Here is a 24,119-nt window from a genome sequence, read left to right as displayed (position 1 = left end):
CCCAGTGTACGAGGATTGGTGTCTTCATAAGAGATTGGAATGCAGAGGAAGATGGCCATTAGCAAGTGTGCTGCGAAGCCCCTGAAGAAACCGTATCTTCCAGCCTCTTTACTTAAGACTTCTACTGCTACAAATGGTGAGAAGTTTCTGTTGAAGTCACTCAGTCTGGTTCTTTGTTACAGTGGCCCTAGCAGACAATGAAGCATGTTCACCCGAATCCTTTCAGCAGTCATAAAGTAAAATTTGGACATGGGCTACCTGACTCCTAGCGGGTGCATTTTGGACAAATGTTCTAGTAAGTTGCATCAGTATTTTTAAAAATCGCATGGGCTCTGATCCAGCATAAGAACCAAAGTGTTTAAATTTGAAATCTGAGTATTTGGAAGTTTATCTCCTTTGGCTTTGTTCAGCTAGTCAGGTGTAATGTGTAAGAACGTCTGTTTCTTGCATTGGGTAAAAACAACTGCATGAAATGTAAGGAAGTGGTAATGTGATCTACATTTTATCTACCTGCTGAGTCCAGTCTGCCTAGTGGGGTTTTAGTCTCTTCCTGTTTGCTCTCCTGATGAGGATACTGTATCGTTCATCGGTTGAACATCTGACTTTTGATTTCAGCTCAGGTCATGATCTCTCAGTTCATGGGTTTGAGCCCCATATGTTGGACTCTGTACTGACAGCAAGGACCTTGCTTGGAATTCTCTCTCCCTCAATCTAACTTATATATTGGAAATTTTTTTTGAGATGTGTGACCTCTGTTAGCCATCTGGAGGTCTTTGGAAAAATGTCAATTCTTGTCTTCTCATTTTTATTTGGATTGAGTTAGATAAGTTCTTTATAGATTTTGGACACTATCTCTTTAATTGGGTGTGTCATTTGCAAATATTTTCTCCCATTTAGTTGGTTGTCTTTTAGTTTTGTTGATTGTTGATGAAGTCCCAGTAGTTCATTTTTGCTTTTTGTTTCCCTGCCTTTGGAGATGTGTCTAGTAAGAAATTGCTGCAGCTGAGGTCAAAGAGGTTACTGCCTCTTTTCTCTAGGATTTTGGTTGTTTCTTATCTCACATTTAGGCCTTTGATCCATTTTGAATTTATTTTTGTGTAAGAAAGTGGTACAGGGGACACCTGGGTGGCTTAGTCAGTTAAGGGTCCAACTTCAGCTCAGGTTATGGTCTCACCGTTCATGGGTTTGAGTCCCACATTGGGCTCTGTGCTGACAGCCTGGAGCCTGCTTCAGATTCTGTCTCCCTCCCTCTCTGCCCCTCCCCCACTCACATTCTGTGTCTCTCAAAAATAAACATTTAAAAAAGTACAGTTTCATTCTGCATGTCACCATCCAGTTTTCCCACCATTATTTGTTGAAAAGACTTTGCTCCATTGGATAGTCTTTCCTGCTTTGTTGAAGATGAGCTGACATACAGGTGTGGGTCCATTTCTGGGTTTTGTCTTATGTTCCATGGATTTATAGGTCTGCTGTTGAGTACCAGGGATGAAATAGGATTAGAGTATGTTGAGTTGGAGAACCGAGGTATTTTCCAGGCAGAGGGAGAAATGTGGAGAGAGAGAAAACTACATGAGGCATTTTTGAAAAAAGGTGAATACTGGGAAACAAGGTTGGACAGGCAGGCTGGGCACCCAGGTTAAGAGGACTGCAGATTATGGGTTCTGCCCCAGCGTTAATTCTGCCAACCCATGGACACAGGATACTTTCGTATTTGTTTATGTCTTCAGTGTCTTTCAGCAATATCTTATAGTTTCCAGTGTAGAGGTTCTTTTAGTTCTTTGATTAAAATTAATTCTCAGTACTTTGTTTTTGGTGTTCTTGTAAATATGGGAATATCTTTACTTTTCAGAAACTGTTGTCAGTGTATAGAAATACTGATGCTCTTTTGAGCATTGGTTTTGTATCCCCCAACTTTACTATGTCCATGAGCTCTAATGGGTTTTGGTGGATCTTTAGGATTTTGTTTATGAAACAGGTGTGTAAATAAAGACTATTTTTACTTATTCTTTTCCAATTCCGATGCCTTTTCTTTTTTTTTAACTGCTCTAGCTAGGACTTCTCATGCTGTGTGCAATAGTGGTGACCCTGTCTTCCTTCTTTTCTTTCTTTTTTTTTTTTTTTTGGTGTATTTTTGAGAGAGGAGGAGACACAGAATCTGAAGCAGACACCAGGCTCTGAGCTGTCAGCCCAGAGCCTGATGTGGGGCTTGAACTCATGACTCTCAAGACCAGATGCTTAACTGACTGAGCAGCCCCACCCCCAACCCTGGAGCCCCATCCCACCTTCCTTCTGACCATGATGATAGCTGTGGACTTTATTATGTGGAAGGACATTCCTTCCAGATCTAATTTAAAGTTTCATCATGAACAGATGTTGAATTTTGTCATATACTTTCCTGTGTCTAAAAAAACCCAAACCTCTATGGTCGTAATCCATTACTGTGTTGTAGCACATTCATTACGTGCATGTGTCAGGCCAGCTTTGCATCCCAGGGACACCTCTCAGCTGTCCAGGCTAATGATCCTTTAAATGCACTGAATTTTGTTTGCTAAAGATTTTTTCATCTGTATTCATCAGGGACTCTGCCTTTTTTGTTCTTTTCTGCCTTTCACATTAGGGTAATACTGGCTTTTTACAGTGCGTTTGGGGGCGCCTGGTAGGCTCGGGTGGTGGAACATGTGCCTTTTGATCGCGAGGTCCTGAGTTCAAGCCCTGCTTTGGGCATGGAGATTACTTTAAAAAAAATGAATTTGTGAGTGTTCCCTCCTGTTTTTTGGGAGAGTTTGGGAAGGATTAGCATTAATAAGTCTTTGGTAACTGGTCCCAGTTTTTCTTCCTGGGTGAGATTTTTGATTCGCGATTCAGTCTTGGTAGGATGTATGTTTCTTTTTTCTTGCCTTTAGAGCTCAGCTTCTCAGGAGGGACAGACCAGGCCTCCAGGGCTGCCAAGCCTCTGCGTCTGGCCAACCTGCACCAGGCTCCTGCTTCCGCACAGGGGCAGGGACTCTGGTTGGGACCTGGGTATTGCAGGTAGGATCGTCTGCCTTCTCCAGACCCAAGTGCTGCCTGTCACAAGACCTCGCCTCTTCTTTTTTTTCTTGAATGCTTATTTTTGAGAGAGAATCCCAAGCAGGCTCTGTACCAAGAGCCCCCACACACCAGGAGACCATGACCTGAACTATAATCAAGAGGTGGACACTCAGCCACCCAAGCTCTGCCCACTTAGGTTCTCAGCGGTCAAGACCACACTGGGGGACTGCACACTAAGGCAGTTGTAGCTGACGTATACTGGGAACATTGTTTTAATTTTAATTCTACCCAACAGCGTAAAGCACTCAAGAGCAGTGCTTTTGCGAGGCTGGGGGTCAAACCCCAGGTGGCATCGCTCACACACGGAAGCAGGAGGTCTGGGGCAAGAACGTGCACGTCTAACCGGCTTCTCAGCCTAAATGGTGTCTTTATTTGGGGCTTTTGTTTCATTTCCACCAACTCAAGAAAAATGAAAACAAACCTCTGAGAACGAAGTTTTTTATTCTAAAAATAGATCTCGGTAACCATGAAATACCAAAAGCTGGTCATTATAATAAAAAGAAAAAAGAGGTAAAAAGAATTTGCTTTAAATTTTCCTCCTCAAAAATACAAAATTCTCACTGTAATATATTGCCAACTCATTTGTATGGAAATTGTTCTTTTTTTGGATTATGCAAAGACATTTAAAGTCGTATTTTGGATGCTAATATATCTTCAAGTAAATACATCTCTGAGAATGCAAACAAGATCGAATATTTGCTGAAGTAACCATAACTAGGATGTGAATTTGCGGTTCATGTCACCATTCCCCTCTATTTTTGCAGATAACTGAAAAACTGTGTCCAAATACTGGTATTTGAGAAGACATTAGGTTATTTCAATCTTTAAAGGCATATAATGAAATTTAGTACTTAAAAAGTGGTTTTACATCTTCAAAGTGCTATAGAAACAAGTATTCAGGAGTATAAGGTTCTGACCTCAAGTACTGAATTCTGAAGAAAGCAGGAAAATTTAGAAGGCCCCCATCACTGAAAGCGGTTTCAAGACCAGGCAGGTGAACTGCATGTTTCTAAGTCAGCCCACATGTGCCACACACCTGTCCTATCCAGGCTCGTGCCCTCAGCTGGCTGGAACGCACAGTGACTGGGAAGGATTCCTGACCTTCTCTGAAAGCCAAAAGCTGGTCACAAAAGTGATGTCCTCTTCAGTGTAGACACGTGGTCATTAGGACAGCTTATTTTTGGATTGGCAGAGACTAGTTGTACATTTAGTATGACTAAATACCGTTTTTTGTCAAAACTTGACCCTGAGTTTTGACTGTTGCAATATAAACTATAAAACTGAACACCCAAAACTATGTTGACTAATACTGGTGTTCTGACAATACTGTGCTTTTTCTGTTTACAGGAGGGGCCTGAAGAAGAATAAAAATTTGTATTAACTTCTCAAGAATTTAATCCAAATACAAAGGTTTTTTTAGTATAAAAATGCTGTTTCCTCAAATCGGAGTAAAATTAACAGTACACAAAAATACAGCATTTTCTTCCTGTAGGTTAGTAGCCTGAGAGGTGGCCTCCAACACAGCCGTCTAGAGCTCTAGAGAAAGCCCACAGGGGCTTACCTTAGCATGGTCACACTAAACCATTCTAGATACTGAAGGAAGCTCTACATCCCTTAAAAAAGACCCACTAAACCTACAATTAACTGGTGCTTACGAAACAGTCATTTCCAGTAGTGGCTGTCCTCTCGCAGGAGCGCAGAACCGGACTACACCTTGACTGCACTGTTGGAGGAGAACAGACTCAAGCCCCGGGGGCGGGGACTGTGCCTCATTCCTGCCCGAGCACCAAGCTTGAGAACGATGCTGGAGCCCTGGTTTACTGGTAATTTCGGCTGCGTGGCCTTAGCGCTTCGGGTGGAGCTGGCTCGGGAGGTCTGTGTCCCGGGCTGCGCGGACGGCAGGGGAGTTGGTCCCCCAGTGTGACCCCGGCCACAGAAGCAAGAGCAGCACTGTGTTCAACGCTGCTTTAACGGTACGCTGCACATGCTCATTTAAAACCCCAACCCAAAGTCTCTTTACCTTTAGTAATCCTGAGCAATGTTTACATATAATACATTGTATGTTACACGCATGATCTGTGTGTATTCTTTCCAAGAATCATCCAGATTTGTCAGTAAGGCTGTACTGATCTTCCTGGTGGTCCTCGGAGTTCCTTAAATGATGGCATCATGTTCATCACTGTAAGCAAAAGTGAAAATTACTTTGTTTTACATTTGTGTCAAAGCTGTTTTGGTTCATATTTTTAAGGAACTTGAAGCTGCAGAATCAAAATAGTCATTTACATAAGGTTTGTTAAACTGTCCAGTGTACCATCTGCTCGCCCCTTGTTGCTGTGTAACTTCTCACCACTTAGCTCTAGAAATCTAAAAAAGCCAGCTAAGCACCCTCATTCCTTGAACATCCCCCGGGAGTTGGGTGTTCACATATCTCATGTCATCCTCATGGAAGCCCTGGTTCCGGAGTGACTGCCTTTATTCAGGAGCCCATTCTGCAGCGGGGCCGAGGCCGGGCCGGCGCGGGGGAGGGGCCCCGAATCGCCCTCCCTGCACCTCGCCCACCGCCGCAGTGCTCGCTGCTGCTGGGAGAGGCTCTCCGGCTTTCCGGGAGGACCTCGTAACTTCAGAGCTGCTCCGGACTTGTATGTGCGCGGCCACACAGCACTAAGGAAAATGTACTGTGGCGTCCCGGGGGCTGTAAGGTGCACCCTGACTTCAGAGACGCTCCAGACCGTGACCTTTGACTCAAGTCCATGAGGTACTTTCTTTGGGGCTCTATCAGCAGACCTCGGGGAGGGTCCAGGCATAGCCCCTCCTCGGAGGGGCTCTGAGCTCTCCCCGGGCAGGCAGCAGCGTGTACGTAGGACGGAAAGCCTGGCTCATACTAGCTAAACTGACATGCTGTGTGGTTAAGGCAATTTAAAATGTAAACACCTTTAATTGCTTTACTACTTTATAGCCTCATTTACGTCCATAAACATTGATATGATTAAAAAATGAGTGGCATTTAATTTACTATGATCAGGACATACCTTCTGTTTAACTGGTGAGATCTGCCCAAGAACACATAAGTATTTCTGTGGTATCAAAAACTACTTTGAAATTAATCCGTTTCCTTCAGGTAGTTTTGCCTCTAGTTCATCTTTAGAATGTTCCTGAATGTGCTTTTAATCTGGCAGAAAACACCATGATGCTCTGAAAGCGAGTTTGCTAAAGCCAGTTTTTTTTTTTTTTTAGTTCCATAAGAAATAAATATTTTCAAAATAACCCGTCTTATGTTTTACATTGTTAAATTAGTTCCCAGGCTATGTGATGTGAAAGTCTGTAACTTAAAATTTTTGGAAAACTGAGTCCTTCTGTACATTAAGAATCAAAAGAATGAATTGGCTGTTATATTCTATTAAGAGTCAAAAAACCCCAAAAAGGACTCCATACAAAAGCTAGCCATAACCCCTCCAGTCCATTTAAGACCCACATGGTCATGGAAAGTGTGAACATGATGACAAGATCTATTAACCCTACGGATTCATTTTAAAACCACGTTTCTATCTAGGATGTTCCCGTCCCCTCCAGACCTGGTTACAGGTGGGAGGGAAAGGGGGGTGTTGGGAATCAGGACGTTGGTACAGGCACGTGCAGCCGTTTTTTGTTTGCAAGTAACAATCACCAGCCTGTAGGTCAACAACGTGGTTAGGGCACAGGTTAGCGTGGCTCTAATCCATACACCCGTGGCCCTCTTCCACTGTTGTCGTGAGTGAAAGAAACCCAGACTCACATGGTTCTGTACCGAATGCCTCTTCGCGAGTAGTACGTTTTGCATCCAAAGTACAGGATTGACAGAATTCCCAGCGTTAATACGATGCCACCGAGAAAGCTGCCAATGTCAAATTTTGATCCTGGACTTTCTTTCGAATTAATAGTTGCTGTGCCTAGGAGGAAAAAAAGTATGCGTTAGTGCTTTTCAAAAACATTACAATAAGCTGCCACTTGAATTTCTATCCAAGAAAGTGGAGCCGGCCCCCTGTCTCTCGGGTCCCTTGAGCAGATGCAGCCCCCCCCCCCCCCCCCCCCGCCCAGGGCTGCAAACCCGCACCTGAGGGTGTCTGTGCTGGAGGACCCCAGACTGCACTGTTTGGGGACTGTTTCCTTATTCATCTTCCTAAGAGCTTGCGCCTTAACCAGGGGGTCTCCCCCCCTGCCCCCGCACTAGGGCCTCTAACCGCCAAGTTCTCTGTTCAGTAGACTGGTGTTATCACATCAAGAGCCCTGGTGACCTAGCGGATTTCAGAACACAACTGCAGGAGTAAGACTTCAGGGTAGAACATCCAGAAACACGCAGAGGACACCATGAAGCCTGTGGTTTGTGCTGGCCTCCAAGTGGACCTGAACTTTAAAGGGAAAATGCCAAGGCTCTGAATTCATGGCTTCACTTTGTATCTTAAACAAGTGCAGGAACTGAAGTGCACTGGCCGACACCACACGTGTGGCATCCAGGGGCCACCGCCAGAGTGACCTACTGTGGGGGTGGAGGCCCCGCCCAGGTGTGTAGTCAGGACACGAACTCTGACCACGAGTCCTCTCCTGCTGGGACCCATTCCTCCTCCAGTCACAAGGCCTAAGCTGGAAACCTGCTTCCTACAGGGACAAGGTCAGTAGCACCTGCCCCACTAATTTCTGTCAATGACACGGTCGTCTGCATCTCTGACGGGACAGAACAGAGCCGCACAGGTGGGGCGTCACAGGTGGGGCCTCTGACACCTGCTTTGAGCACAGAAACGGTTCAACTCTAGTACGTACTCATCACTGGCAAAGACACAGAGGTGGCCGACCGGTTGTGGGCAGTGCTCATTGTTGACGGCATCTGGGACGCACTGTGGGACGCGCTGTAGGACACGTGGGTGGTGGAGGTCGTATTTGCGGAGGCCCCCCGTGTTGTGGCTCTGGGTGATGTTTTGGGCATCAAGGTGCTGATGGCGTCCGTCCTGGGGACTTGGGACGGGATAGGCGTGGGGGGTTTCGTCATGTTTGGCGGTGCACTCGTATGGCTGGAGGTCACCATGGTGGCGTTCCCTGCAAGAATGAGACACATCAACACGTCACGTGCCTGTGAGGCATCTCTGCAAAGGGAGTTCACAGAGGACAGGGACAGCCCAGGGGACCGTGTACCCTTCGTGCCAGTGGTCAGGCACATGCACCCAGGAGGGCGTCCCCCCGCCCCTCACTGTAGCCAGCCAGCGGCCTGTCTGGGGTGACAACACCCCCATGGCACGGCTGTCGGGACGGCCTCTCACAGCTGGGGGCCCCGGGCACCCCTGCCTCCCGCCTTCATGAGGATGAGCGGGCCCGGGGCGGGTCTCCCACAGCATCTGCACTGAAATTCCTCGTCTCCCATTCGGGCACGTGTGCACAGACCGCGTGCCCCAGCCAGGTCTTTGTCATCCCCCACATTCCCGCTGCCCCGGACCAAGACATTCCGTTTTCTCTCTGCCCCTTTGCGCGGACATGCTGACATCGGGCTCACTGGCACTGCTGTCACACAGGGCCTGTGGCCCTGCGTCTCCCCTTGGACACGCACACCCCTCCCCGGGGAGGGTGGCTTGGGACCCACCATAGCCTGCTCCATCACTGCTGGATGCGACCAGAGATGGGGACACCCTAGCCGCCAGTTTGTAGGACTTTTTCTTCAAAGACTTCGGACCACCAAAAGCTCGTTTGTCCAAGTACCTCTCCTAAGGGCGGGTCCCTGCCCTGGGGGCTCCTCCACGCCCTGGTACCCAGGTTTTTTTTTGTTTTTTGTTTTTTTTTGGCCACAGGAGTACTTCTGTACGATACAGACTGACAACTTACAGCAATTCCCCACAGAGGATACAAGTGTCAGAACCTGAGCTGCGCAGACAACACGCTTCCGGACTGAAATGCCCCCTTTGGTTTTAACCCGTGCACGCATGCTCTCCTAGCACGGCTGAGTGTGGAAGCGCCAGCGTTTACACCCCGTCTTCACACCGCACGATCCGTGCAGAGGGCAGGCACAAGGCCACACAGCGCCTGCCCCGCCCCGGCTTCCGCTTCGCAGTGCCAAGTCAAGAGGGCAAAGACAGACACAGCGGCTTAGTTTACCCAAGTAAGAAAATCCAAAGGTGTTCAAGAAACGAGCAGCTGAACATTTATACAAATGGACATGACAGGTCGGTAGGTTTTGTGACTGTCCTGATGCCCACAAGTGTAACTGGGGTCCCAGGAAGTGGGCGAGCAGCTCCTGTCACAGCATCCTCGTCTGCCAGTGTGCACGAGGACTGGTCCTCCGGCCCCCAGCCTGGGCAGGTGTTGGCGGCACATGGGGTGGGACAGGGTCCAGGCCCAGAGGAAGTCCTGGGACACCAGCCAGGGAACGCACTGTTACTGCCTTCCCAAATCGCCCAGGGCGAATCTTAGAGGTAATCATCACAAGGGAAAAACACGGGACTATATTCAGTGTCTAAAGCTTGGACTTCCTGTGGGGGTTGCGGGAACCGTTTTGCAACACACACACATGCTGACTCGTGGCGCACAGCGGTGACTAGTACGTGTCACCCGGACCTCAATGCAAGTGCTGAAACAAGACACTGTCCGGCACAAATGGCTGTTATCAAGCATGCGTGGCCGTGTGTCCATCCGCTCGCCCCTCTGCTCAGGAAGGAACAGATGAGAACACCATCCTGGCTTCACCCCATGCTGGAGAGGCTTCAGGGGAGCAGCACCCTATGTTTGTGGGGACACAGAGATGAGGGACTCTGGCCTGACAAGGGGTCCGTCCGTCCCGCCGGTGAAGGTCAGAAGGCTGAGGAGACCGCACACACTGGTGTATGGCAAAGGTGCGTGTCACCCCCCCCAGGCCTGGCCCCCGCCCCCACGCAGCCCCCAGGCTCTGCACACCGTAGGCGGCCTGCCCCCACTCCTTGTTCAGGGCTGTGCCCCTTCAGAGACAGAGAAGACAGCCTTGACCTGCAAGGAGCTCGCAGACCAGGCCATGTGCAGTCAGCGCAGTTACGTGCCAGACCAGACGCTGGGCCAGAACTGCTTCCGTCTCCTTCCCAGGCATCTTCCTTTCCATTGAATACCTGCTTTTTATCTTTCTGAACTCTTCATTGTATGATTATTAAATCGAAGTTCATATATCTTATCTCTTCAACAGAATCAGCTGCCTATTAAGTGCAAGAATGCCATTGCGGATTTTCATTTTATGGAAGCACTGGGCAGGGGCTCTAAACCGTACGGAGACTAGACTCCAGGCCCCGCCCCAGGGGACAAGGTCACCCACTCACCCTTGGTCCGGTACAACTCAGCTCCCAGTGCACATGGCCTGCAGGTTAGCCCGAAGGCACTAAACAGGCATATAAAAGAGGAAGAGGATCAGACAGCAGCTCAGACAGCCCGAGCCCGACGTTGCCCCCGGGATATCCTCTGAGCAAAACCCCAGGGCTCAATGAACAATCCCTACATGCGGAGCAAAGCGGGAAACGCCCCCGAGCAGGTGGCGGAGGCCCTCACAGGCTCCACCCTCAGCACAGGGACCCACAAGCGCCAGGAACTCACAACCCTCTCCCTGGACACTCAGGGGGCACCCCAGCGAGGCCCAGACCTCCAGGGAACACCAGTGGGGCTCAGGCCCAGCAGACTTGCAGGATCCCTGCACAGTCCAGAGGGCTGAAGGGGCTCCTGGGCTCGTGCTCCCCCGCTTCGGGGACCAATCACAAAGGCAACCGGGTGCTGGGTGCCCAGACTTTATGTCGAAGAGGCTGACCTGCTAACCAAGTATCGCCTGAAAGGCAGGCACGGAATTGAACACACACTGAGGGGCCTGATGGGTCCTCTCTAGGGGCGGGGGAGACGGTTAGGGGCCATCTTTGTGTCCCCCTCGCCCCCTCCGGAGCTCCCCAGTATTTCCAGGATGAGGAGCCTGTGCCTCCCTGCGCTGGTGTTTTGTGGTTGCTGCCAAAGAGACCTCTCCATTGCATGGCTCCAGGGGCCCCACAGACTGTCACAACAGCACAGACCATTCCAGGCAGACTGCCACCCCCTGGGTTCTGCACAGACAGCAGACTGAAACGCCCGTCCTTCTGTGAAAGAGGCCCGCTCCTCCATGCTCGGGTGCCTTCACGCTCCACCTGCCTCCTGCAGGCCGCTGTTGTCTTGTGGAAAGGGGCCTGAGCGCTTACTTGACCCCTGCATGTCTCAGCCTGTCATCCGGGGGACGCCTCCATATCGCCTGGCTGGCAACCACTGGGACTGAGGCTCACAGTCCCCGTTGGTGTTTACAGGCTTCCAGTGCTGGTGCCCAAGGACGTGGCTGACGAGCAGCCTGAGTCTCGTGCTGAGCCCACTCGGCTCCCAGGAGCCATTGGGAATAAAATACGGTGCTTGGTAGTCACAGTGTCCTGAGACAGCCCAGCTAGGGCAGGACTGAGTGACCAGACTCAGCTTGACACGAAGCCACCACCCCTTCAGGAATGAAAGGGGCCTGTTCATCGAACGCACAGAAATCAACACAGAGTTTAGGAAAATGAAGAAATAGGACCATATTCCAAATTCAACAACAAAACCTCAGAAAATTTTCTTAATGACATGGAGATAATTTATCTGATAAAGAGTTCAAAATAATGGTCAAAAAGATGCTCAATGAACTTGGAAGAGGAATGGATGAACACAACTTGAATGGAGAAGGAAAATGTAAGAACACCAAATAGAAGTCACACAGTTTTAGGACACAGCAGCTGATCAGAAAAATGCACTGGACAGGCTCAATAGCCAACTGGATTCAGCAGATCAGTGGACTCACCCAAAGACATGGACTGAAGGAGAAGCGACAGAAAGAAGTATTCCATGCAAATGGAAACTAGAAAGCCGGGGTAGCTACACTTAAATTAGATAAAACAGACTTTAATGTATTCTTTTTTTTAAATTTTAAAGTATGCTCCATATCCAATGTGGGGCTTGAATGTACAACCCTGAGATTAAGAATCACATGCTCGACAGTCTAAGCCGGCCGCTGCCCACTCTATGGACTTTAATTCAGTGCCCTTTTTTTTGGTCTTATTACAGTGTTTGTTTTAAAGGGTTAATTCAACAAGAGGATAAGATATTTATATATATTTAATGTGCCCAAAGAGAACTGAAATGTATAAACTATTAATAGACCAAAAGGAAGAAAAAAATAATAGCAAGGAAATTTAAAACCCTATTTTCATTAAAATTGATCAACTAGACAAAAAAAAAATATTGACCTTCAACAATATGTTAGACCAGATGGACCTCACAGACATACATATTCTTCTCAAGTGCATATGGGACATTCCCCAGGATAGATAATACGTTAGACCACAAAACAAGTCTTAATAAGTTAATAGATTTAAAAGAAAATCATACCAAGCATATATTCCAAACACAACGGTATGAAACTAAAAATCAGGAGAAGAAAACTAGAAAATTCACAAGCACGTGAAGTTTACAAACAGTGGTTCAAAGAAGAAATCAAAAGGGAAATCAAAATATACCCGGAGACAAATAAAAATTTAAGTATGACATACCAAAACTTTGGGATGCAGCAAAAACAACTCTGAGGAAAATTTAGAGATGAATGTCCATCTCAAGAGACCAAACAAACCCAAAAAACCAAAAAAATCAAAACCGAAAAACCTCTAAAACCAAGAGCCTAACAATATACAAGGAACTAGAGAAAGAACAAAGCCCAAAGTTAGTAGAAAGGAAGCAACAAAGGTAACAGTGGAAATAAAAGTGAAAGATTGAAAAGATCAGTGCAATGAAGAACTGATTCTTTGAAGGGCCGAACACTAATAACAAACCTTTAGCTACAATCACCAAGCAGAAAGGACTGAAATAAAAACAGAAATCCAAGAGATACACAGCTACAACAACATCAGCAAGAACTGTAAGAGGCTGCTAGGAATAATTATATGCCCACAAATTGGACAACTTACAAGAAATGGATAAATTCCTAAACACATACAACTTTCTGAGACTGAATCATGAGGAAATAAGAGAATCTGAACAGACCAGACCTATCACTACTAAGGAAATTGAATCAATAAAGAAAAGCTCCCAACAAACCATAGTCCAGAGCCAGATGGTTTCACAGGTGAGTTCTGCTCAACATTCAAAGAAATAACAGTATTTTCTCAAGCTCTTTCAGAAATAAAAGAGAAGGGAATACTTCTACACACATTTTACCAGGCCAGTAATACTCAGATACCAAAACCAGGTCAGGATGCCACAAGCAAAGAAATGAAATACTCAATATCCCTGCTGAACATAAATGCAAAAACCCCCAACAGAGTATTAGCAACCCATATTCATCAAAATATTAAAAGGATCCTACGCCATGATCAAGTGGGATTTATTACAAGGATGCAAGGATGGTTCAGCATCTCTGAATCACTTGTGCACCACATGAACAAAGTAAAGGTTAGAAATCTTATGATCGTCTCAACAGATGTAGAAAACATACTTGATAAAATTCAACGTCTGTTTACAAAAAAACTCTCAACAGTGGGTACAGAGGGAAGGGAACAGACCTTAACATAACGAAGGCCACATATAATGCAGAGCAAACATCATACTCAATGGTGAAAACCTGAAAACTTTTCCTATAAACTCAGGAATAAGACAAGGTAAAGATGCCCCCTCTGGTCACTTTTATTCAACACAGTATGGAAAGTACTAGCCAGAGCAACTAGGCAAGAAAAATAAAAGGCAAATTACCAAAAAAAACAAAAAAACAAAAAACACCCCAACAACAAAAACCACCTGTCACCATCTACAAATGACATGATATACATACAGAAAACCCTAAAGACACCACCAAAACTACTGTTCGAACTAATAAATGAGTTAAGTTGCAGGATACAGACATCAGTATACAAAAATGTTGCTGTTTCTAACACTGATAAGGAACCCGCAGAAAGGAAAGTTAAAAAGACAATACTGTTTACAACTGCATCAAGAATAAAATATTCAGGAATACGTTTAACCAAGAAGGCAAATGACATGTATACTAAAAACTGTAAAACACTGATGAAAGAAACTGAAGATGACACTAATAAATGGAAAACTATTCCACGCTCATGTACTGGAAGAATTAATATTGCTGAAAAATCCATTCTGCCCAAGGCTATGTATAACTCAATGTAATCCCAATCAAAATTAGGAAATCCTGAAATTTGTATGGAACCAACACCTCAAATAGTCAAAATCATCATGACAAAAAACAAAAAAAACCTTACAAAGCCGGGGCCATTAATTTCAAACTATATTCCAAATCTGTACTAATCCAGACAGTATATACTGGCATAAAAACATACATATATATCAACAGAACAGGACAGACCAGAAATAAGCCCACATACCTGTGGTCAGAAAATTTCTAACAAACGTTCGAAGAATATACAATGGGGAAAACAGTGTCTTCCACAAATGACGGTGGGCAAGCAAAGCCACTCTTACACCACACACAAAAATTAACTTGTAAAGGATTAAGTACTTAAATGTTAAGACTTAAGCCAAAAAACTAGCAGATAGGCAGTGCACTCAACATTAGTCACAGCTACTGTTTTTTGATGTGACACCAAAAGCAAATGCAACAAAAAAGCAAAAATAAACAATGGGATGATATCAAAATAAAAAGCTTCTGCACAGCAAAGGAAACCATCAGCAAAATGAAATGACAACCTATGGAATGAAAGGAGATATTTGCAAATCATTGGATAAGAAGTTAATATTCAAATTACGTAAAGAGTCCTTCAACTCAACAGCAAAAGAAAATAATCCAATTAAAAAAAATAGAGGATCTAAAGAGACATTTTCCCACAGACATGAAAACGGCCAACAGACATGAAAAAAATGCTCAACATCACTCATCAGGGAAACACAAAACCTCACACCTGTCAGAATGGCAAAATTAACAACATAAGAAACAATAGGTGTTGGCGAGGATATGGAGAAAGGAGCACCCTCTTGTACTGTCGGTGGGAATGCAAACTGGTGCAGTCATTGTGGAAAACAATATGGAGGTTCCTCACAATATTAAAAATAGAAATACCAGGGCGCCTGGGTGGCTCAGTCAGTTAAGAGTCCGACTTTGGCACAGGTCATGATCTCACTCATGATCTCATGAGTTCAAGCCCCACATCAGGTTCTCTGCTGACAGTGCAGAGTCTGCTTCAAACCCTCTTCACTTTCTCTTTCAAAAATAAAACATTAAAAAAATAGAAATACCATATGATGCAGAAATTCCATTTCCGGTTACCTATCCTAACAGAAACACTAATAAATATGGCAGCACATATACTAATGTATATTACTAATTTCACTAATATAAAAACATATATACGCTGCCATATTTACTGCAGCATTATCTACAACAGCCAACATCTGGAGGCAACTTGTGTCCACTGATAAGTTAATGGATAAATAAGATGTGGTGTACACACACACACCACACACACACACACAATGGAATACTATTCAATGATTTAAAAAATCTTGCCATTTGTGACAATATGGGTGGACCTTAAGGGTATTATGCTACATGAAATAAGTCAGAGACAAATACTGTATGATTTCACTTCTATGTGAAAATAAAACAATCAAGCTCACAGACACGATACACTGGTGGCTCCAGGAGGTGGGGCGGGGTTGGGGACGGAGGGGAGCAAAATGCAGGAAGAGCGTCAAAGGTACACACTCCCAGTTATCAAGTCAGTCGGGGGTGTGAGGCACAGCAAGGTGCGTAAAGTTAATACCGCCACTTGAAAGGCGGTAAGAGTAAATCCTAAGGAAGTTTTTACCTACGATGAGAACTTCTAACTACGTATGGTGGTGAAGGTTAACCACACTCGTGATCATTTGACTATACAAATATCAAGTCATTACGTGGTACACCTGCAACTAATGTTTACTGACTAGACCTCAAAAAGTCTGTGATGAAACTGTAAATAATCATATGCAATAATCTCTAAGACAAAAATCACAACCAGAAATGTTTTAAGAAAGGACATTGCACAGGGTACCTGGGTGGCTGCCTTTGGTAAATGTCCCACTCCAGCTCAGGTCACAATCTCATGGTTTGTGGGTTTGAGCCCCATGTCAGGCTCTTTACGGAGCACGGAGCCTGCTTGGGATTCTCTCTCTCTGCCCCTCCCCTGCTCACACACGCTCTCTCTCAAACAAACAAACATTTTAAAAAAGAGAGAGGAATGTGCCACTTCAGTGCATCTACCACAAAGGACTGTAGGTTCGCACAGACTTCTGAGGTCAAGGTTAGTCCAGCAAACACAAACTGCCCCTTGCCGAGATGCAGACAGATGTTTCCCTACGGCCAGAGTCTGCTTTCAGAGGCCCCCTTCACGGACAGCTCGTGCACACCGAGACGACGGACCCGGGGCACCCTGCTTTGCCCGAGCTCTGCTGAAAACAGCATGTCAGGGTGGCTGTTCCACGTATGCACCTCGTTCTCAGTTTGTGCCTTCTAGGACTTCTTCAGTGTTCACGGTCGTCATTCTTAAAAACTGAAGTATACATCTCACTAAAAAAAACCCCACTTCATTCCTCTGTGATTTCAATCATCAGCGGATTGACTGAGCAGCGAGCACCCTGTGTGCCAGGGACTGAGATGTGGTACCTAACACACCTCCCGGCCCTCAAGTACTGGCTCCGGAGGGAGGGAAGCGGCAACAGACCAGCGTTGTGCAGTGAGCCCTAAAAATCAGTGAGCAAAGTGCTGGCTGAAGCTGAGTTCAGTGAAAGCCACCGATGATCTGAGTCTACAAGCGTGGTAAACACACATGCTTGCTGGCTGCGAATTGTTACCAGTGATGTGAGGAGAATGGGCTCCGAGGGCACTTCAAGCCGTGTGGCATAGTGCACACGTACCCTCTAGTCCTCAAATACAGCATGGTGACTCATGCCACAGAGGATGGATGTGGTGAGAACAAAAGTCCAAGCGTGAGGGCAGCAAGAGCCTGGCGAGCAGGGGTGTTCCTGGGGGAGCGTGGCGCAGGGTCACAGCGTGCGGGGTGGCGTGCGAAGACAGCATATGCACACCCGACCCAAGAGGACTCCCTGATGGCACCACACGTGTCCCCACAACGAGCTCTTCCTGCGCCCCCCGTTCCGGCTTGAGGGGGAGTAGTCAGGTGAGCAGACACCAGGCCAGGAGGCAGGAGACACCAGGAGTGGGAGGCGAGGACCTGTCGTGGGGACCTGAGCTGCGGGAAGCGGTGAGGACGCAGGGAATGAAGGGATGGGTGAGGAGGGCCGTAGGAAGGGCCCCCACAGCCCCCCAGCGCTCCCCGATGCGGCACCCCCCGCTCACCATGATTTGGAGGACTTTAATTCCCCATCAGAGACCTCGGGCGTGAGGATCGGCCAAGTCTGGCTTGCGGGCCACACCGGCCAGCCGGCCACCTGCTTCCTGAGTAAAGTTTTGTTGGAATGCTTACATGCTGTCCACGCTGCTGCCATGGGGGACAGAGCAGGGCTGAAAGACAGGCCACATGGCTCTGCAACCACAAATATTCCCCGTGGCTCTTCTTGAGAAAGAGTTTGGTGGTCTGTTGAGCCTTAGCAGTCTGTGAAGACTCTGACAGGAGTTCAGGGTTTCACGCCACAGAGCAGTCATCGTGGCCACCATGCTGTCCCTCAGGCACCAGGTGCACAGCCTGCGGGAGCAGAACCCCGGAAGCCCCCAGCACGCGCTGCTCGCACCGTGTAGTGGGTCTGGCCCTTCGATGTGAGGACTCTGCGAGTGGCAGGGGAATGTGTGTCTGTCCACGGGGGTCCCCGGGTCCACCGGCCTGCGGGGGGAGCCGGGAGACGCTGGTGCATCAGCTCACATGCGGGGCTCACGATGGCTCGAACGCAGGTGCTCGGACAGAACCACACTGGAGAAGGACAGAAGGACGCCGTCCGCCTAAAGACGCGCTCACCTGCTCACTGTAACAGGAAGCACACATCTCGTTCCTCCCATGGGTCCAAATTAGAAAGAAGTTACACACCAGAGGTAGGGATGGGCAAGGGACAGGCACTTCCCTCAACGGCACGTTCATGTTGGAGCCATTAGCCTGCCGCGAAGTCCGCCTCCTGCCTTAGGGCGGAGAGTCCGGCCTCGCCAAGGTCACGCGATCCTTCAGCAGTCCGCGCGCTTCCCAGCACAGGCGAGGGCCACAGCCGCCGAGGAGGAACAGGGCTCGAGGTCTGCCTGCTCCTGCGCAAAACCTCGTGGCAAAGGCCTCCAAGAAACGGGCTCACTTTTTATTGTAATAATTTTTAAAATGTTCAGTTATTTGAGGCGGGGGGGGGGGGAGGCAGAGAGAGACACTGAACCCAAAGCAGGCTCCAGGCCTCAGCTTCACCGGCTGAGCCTCCAGGCCCAAGACGGGCACAGACTTTAGACAGACTCTACTTTGTGAAAGTAAAGGATCTATGATTTAGGGGGAATGTTGCTCTTTTAAAAAACGGGGTGCACAGTGATCCAAGACCAACCACGCCCACCAGGACAAGGCAGCCGCTCCCCCCTCCTCAGTGGCTGTGAGCAGGACACACAGGAGCTCCCTACAAAGACAAGGTTTTACATACGGCGCCACATTCAAGAACTTGGGACCCACGGGGCGCCTGGGTGGTTCAGTCGGTTAAACGTCTGACTTCGGCTCAGGTCGTGATCTCACAGTCGATGGGTTCGAGCCCCGCGTCAGGCTCTGTGCTGACAGCTAGCTCAGAGCCTGGAGCCTGCTTCAGATTCTGTGTCTCCCTCTCTCTCTCTGACCCTCCCCTGCTCACACTGTCTGTCTCTCAAAAATAAATAAAAGCATTTAAAAAAATTTAAAAAAAGAACGTGGGACCCAGACAGGACCGTCCCACACTGCTGGGAAACGACAACCATCCATTCAGCAGCGTCCACAGCACCCTGCATTAGCCCCCAGGCACGTATGTTCCAGCAAGTTCCAGCGGAGGGGCTCAGCTGGGTTTCTGAGCCGAGCTCTTCTCTGGAGGCTGCTGGTGGAACCCAGGTGTCTGAGCCTGGGGCTCTGAGGACCCTCCCTGCTCCAGGGGCCACCCGCATTCCTGCAGCCCCTCCACTGGCAAGGCAAGCACCGCCACGTCCGCCTTGTGCCTTCATCTCTCCGTCCCCTGCCACGGGCCACGGATACCCGGGGGCTTTACGTCCAGCCCAACTAACCACGTGTCATAAGGTCCACTGGTCAGTAACCCGAATCGCATCCGCAAGACCCATTTTCCCAGGGGAATGAGGGCTCATCGTCCCCACAAGAGAAGGAAGTATGGAGGGTGAGGGCGGCCCTGGGGACCATCCTGCAGCTGTGCCTACCACGGGGCTCTGACAGAGGTGGTCTCGCTGTGTGACTCTGGCGGAATGACCCCTGGCTGTCAGGGGCACGAGGGTGTCCACAGCCTCTCCCTGAACGAGGAGCACAGCATCCAGGCTGACGGAGATGCGCGCACCGAGCACTATAGACAGCGCCTGGCGGGCCTGCCCGAGAGCCGCACCTGCTCATGTCCCGGACAGCCACCTGCTGGCCGCCAGCAGCCTGCTGTGAAACCGGGAGACCCTGTCCCTCGGGCGCATGGATGCAGGTTGATCCAGTGGCCTAAACACGACAGCCCCCTCACCTCCACTTTGTCCATTCATCTTGCACATCAGCAAAAGGGCTCGAGAGGTTCCACTAGAACAGGAGGGGACAGATTCAGGGGCAGAGCTGTTCACCTAGAACACAACGGACTTATTTACCCACAGAAGTTACCAGCACAGAGAAGAAGCATTTGGCATAAAAACGGGGTTGCTTTGCTGGTCCTTGCACCTGAGAGGTAGAGTTCTCACTTCGGCCGTCGACTCTGTCCACTCCCCGGACCTGGAGTAGCTTTTCTGGATTAGCTAGAAAATGCATGGTTTCTCCCTTGTTTGAAGTCCAGAAAGAGTGATACTGAAAGGACATTCTAAGTAGGTAATTTCTATATAGAAATAAGCGCACGAATACGTATTATACGGGCACCATATATAAATGTGCACAAGGACCCTGGCTTAGCACCTGTGCGTCCCTGCAGACCCCCCCCCCCACACCCTGTCCTGCCTGCCCTCTGCCCTGAGGGACACTTGGGCACTGCACCCGAGGCCCCTTTGCTCCGTGGCTCTGGCTCGGGTCTGTGGGAAGTAAGTACCACTTGCTAATATGTTTTACTCCTCTGTACCCGTTTTAGCCTGTGTGACTCACATGACTGGAAGGACACAGCCCTTTACGATCTGGGGACAGCCCCTCACGTATGTACTGGATGAACAGTATTCGCTGCAAGCCGCACACTGTTCCAAACACCTCACCGACGCTAGCCATTTTCATAAGCGCCCTTGGAGGCAGGTGCTACAGTCATCCCGACTCTGCAAGTGCAACTGAGGCAGGCAGGGGTTCAACGTGGGCTCTACTAGTGAGAGAAGCCAGGGTTTGAACCGGGGCAGGTGGCTCAAGACTGTTCTCAGTCACTCCGTTTGGCCACCAGTCACAGAGTAGTGCAAGCGAGTTGGGAAGCTTCGTTCAGGGGCAGGGACTGTGCCGTTGCCTCACGGCTGCCTTCAACAAGCAGCTGGCTGAGAACGTGCTAGAACAGACTCTAGGCTGAACAAGCAATGCTCTGGGAGCTGCCCTGCCTGTTTAATCAACCCCCACTGGGTGTGTACCCAACAGCCCTGCTGTTCCGCGCCCTACCAGCTACCCACAGGACATACCGCCAGCGTGTCTTCATCCTGGATACACACATGATAGTCATTTCTGCCCAATAACTTTTTAATCATATGCGCACGAGGGGAGAAAGGGCAGCACCGGGCTGGCTAGGGAAGGGTGTCAGCGTGGTGCAGTTCTGAGACCACACACACCAGTGGGACAGGGTCGGGAAGCAGAGTAAGAGGACCAAGGAGACGAAGGCAGGAGACGAGAGGCAAGGGCTCGCAGCAGTTTGGGTCAGTGGCCCCCAACACAGACTCACTCAGCGCGAGGTCCCAGCAGCGCCCCGCTCCGTGCTTTCTGAGGTGCTCCGAGCCTCTGGAGGGCGCTGTTTGAACCTCCTCCCGCCAGAGCGCCGGTCTTGGGCTGCCCCCTCCCAGACCAGCACAGCTGGTTTTCCTCACCGCTTCCTCATCAGATTCCTCTTCCTCCTCATCTCCCTTGGTGTTAGATGTCTGTTCATCCCACTTTATCCGATGCAGCATAAGACGCTTAAAGTTCTTCTGGGCTTGGGGCCCCCTCCCACTACTACCACGTTAACACCCTTGTGCAGCAGCACCACCACCCCTGGCACGTACAGCTGCCCAGCACTGGCCTTAACCTTGAACTTCTAGGCTGGCTGCTCAAAATTTGAACTCTACATACAGATATGTATACCCCCTGTAAAATGTCTTTAAGCTTTTTAATTTTCTTGACCTTTCTCTGTTCTGCTTTAAGTTTTCAGGACAAAACTGGTGTATTCACATCAGTAATATTTTACTTTTAATGTTTGTTTATTTTTGAGAGAGACAGAGTGTGAGACGGGGAGGGCCAGAGAGAAGCACAGAACCCGAGGCAGGCTTCAGGCTCCAAGCCATCAGCATGGATCATGACCTGAGCTGAAGTCGATGATCAACTGACTGAGCCACCCAGGCGTCCCACAGCAGTAATATTTCCAGGGAATTACTGGGAGGGGAGGAAGGGCGGGACCCGATTCTTTCTTAGATTTTATACGCCTGTGCTGCTTGAAAGAATAAGCATATCCACATTGACTTCTACGTTTTTTTCAAGCCCCATAGTGACAAAAATAAAAAATCTCACATCAATTGAGATTACAAAGACTCTCAGCCCCTATAAAAGAAAAGTGCTTTAATTTTAGACCCTGCTAACAAGTTCTATTATGTGCTTTCCTAGCTGACTGCTGATTCAAAGCCGCAGAAAGGCCCAGGAGGGCGACCTGATGCCAAGGCAAGGCTGACAGTCGGGTGTCAGCACAACACACACAGAGGCTCAAAGATGCAAGTGCAGGAACAAAGACCCCGTGTATCTAGAAGCCCTGAGGACGTGACTATAAAAACAGTAAGCCGTTTAGTAAGTATCCTGCGGACAGTATTTTATTCACCCCACAGTGGACTGGAGGCACATTCAAGCGTTGTTCCCACCACCTTACAGACTGGGAGACACCAGTGAGGGTAGCTGGGACCCACAGGACCCCAACCCCACGCTGACAACTCTGACTGGGTCACTGAGGTCCCTGACGTGACACAGAGAATGGTGACGGGGGAGCTGGCGGGCTGTCCAGCTCTACGACTCCGCTCACGCTCACAGGCAGGCTTGCCATCTCAGAATGGGCTCCGGCAAACACCGGAGGCAGCAGGAAACCTGTCTGATGGAAGTCGAGGACAACTGTGATGCGCACTGATGGTAGCCCTTCCGCGTCTAACCGTCTGTCCATCGAGCACTGGGGACTCTGCAGAGGCCGCCAGGGGCCACAGGCTCATGCACTCAACCCCTCCAGCGCTCAAACCGCTGCACGCCTTCCAACCGCGTAGCCACCTCTGAAACAGGGACACACTCCTGATCTCATGCAGGTATTGTGCAAATTCAGGGGCAGGTGACATACCTGCACCAAGCCCGGCCGGAGCTCCCAGTGGTTACCATGGTCATGACCTCCATTCCCGCAGGGAATGTGCACACAGACCTGGCCTGGTCTCTTCTCTGTGCACATACCACGGCCCCCCACCCCCCACCCCGTGATGTGTCTCTGATGGGCATGTCACTCTGCAGTCCAGGGGCCACCTCCTTCCAGACCCTCTACCTGGAAGCCACCTCTTCCGTTCTGAGTGCTCCCTGTGGGTCTGCACTTCACATGCTCACCTTTCAGTAGAGTGATTTTTGTCCTGCCTTCTCAGTTAAATGTCAAGCATCCTAAGGGCATTGCCTGCATTGGGTCCCAGGCTCCCACCCGTGTCTCACACCTGCCCAGCACAGAGACCACACAGCCAGGGAATGTCATGGGCTCACTGGGGGCCACACAACCGTTGGGGTGGCTCGGATGCAAGACCAGCCGGGTTCCTGCAGCGGATGGCACCTGGGGACCTGCAGTGACCTCTGAGAGCACAGACACCCCCCCCTCCAACCACCGTGCGTGCGCCAGAACAAGAGCCAGCACTTACGCTGTACTGACGCGAAAAGTCCCCCCCACAAGCCTCACCACAGCCCATTATGTAGTACAGAGGGAAACTGAGGCACACAGAGGTATCAGCTCACATCATAATTCCTCTGCTTTGAACTACGTAGAAAAAGACCACTGGAAACTCAAACCAGTCCACAGAAGCTAACTATTCAAAGATGCTATTGTGGGGGCGCCTGGGAGTTAAGTTCTGATTTAACTGATGATCTCACAGTTCGAGGGTCTGAGCTCTGCATCGGGCTCTGCTGAGAGCACAGAGCCTGCTCGGGACACTCTGTCCCCGTCTCTCTGTCTCTCTGACCCTCCCCCACTTGTGCGTGCATGCGCACTCCCTCAAACATAAACATTTAAAAAATAAAGGAAAATGCTCTTGTGAACTCACAGTTTCCCACGCATCACCACACTCTTCAGTTTGCCTCTGTCAATCTTCACAAAACCCCTGCGGGTTAGAATCAGATGTTTGCTTTATTTCCCATCCTCCCCATTCCTATTTTAATGGCTACTAACCCTTAGGCAGCCCGCTGCTCCCCAAGGCAGGCGCTCCTACCAGCTGTAATCTACTTGCACGGGTCCGATGAGGCGGCCGGCAGCCTGCAGGCCCTGGGCTTCTGTGAGCCGCCTGCAGGGATCTACATTAGCAAAGGGCAAACAGATTTTTAAAGAAAGCACAACAGGAAAATCCATCTAAGTAAAACCCTTGTCTTGGGTGCAAATTTCCCCAGGACCAAGTTCGTTATAGTTTTTCCTGGAAGAGGTGACCGCAGTTTTAGCTGTCTCCAGGAAGTTACAGAGATGGCCTTTAT

At 48.9% G+C, this 24,119-nt stretch overlaps 1 protein-coding gene and 1 long non-coding RNA gene across 3 annotated transcripts in view; both read right to left on the bottom strand.

The window, feature by feature from the left end:
• Positions 1-3,512: 3,512 nt before the first annotated feature.
• Positions 3,513-24,119, bottom strand: part of TMEM123 (transmembrane protein 123) — a 56,177-nt gene continuing 35,570 nt past the window's right edge. For both annotated transcript variants that reach the window (XM_029956168.1, XM_029956169.1), the window contains 3 exons: positions 7,885-8,157; positions 6,863-7,016; positions 3,513-5,269 (listed from right to left, as the gene is read on the bottom strand). In XM_029956168.1, the coding sequence (XP_029812028.1) occupies positions 5,245-5,269; positions 6,863-7,016; positions 7,885-8,157 (452 nt within the window). In that variant the 3' untranslated portion in view covers positions 3,513-5,244. The remainder of the gene's footprint in view (positions 5,270-6,862; positions 7,017-7,884; positions 8,158-24,119) is intronic.
• On the bottom strand, positions 21,806-24,105 carry LOC115306011. The gene is made up of 3 exons (XR_003915129.1): positions 23,864-24,105; positions 23,699-23,755; positions 21,806-22,509 (listed from the first exon to the last, which is right to left on the bottom strand). It is a non-coding gene; the product is annotated as an uncharacterized LOC115306011 (long non-coding RNA).

This window comes from Suricata suricatta, chromosome 11 (genome assembly GCF_006229205.1).
Source record: "Suricata suricatta isolate VVHF042 chromosome 11, meerkat_22Aug2017_6uvM2_HiC, whole genome shotgun sequence".
In the NCBI taxonomy this organism is placed as follows: domain Eukaryota; kingdom Metazoa; phylum Chordata; class Mammalia; order Carnivora; family Herpestidae; genus Suricata; species Suricata suricatta.
The sequence above is the reverse complement of the archived record's forward strand: the minus strand, read 5'-3'. Positions and strand labels throughout refer to the sequence as shown.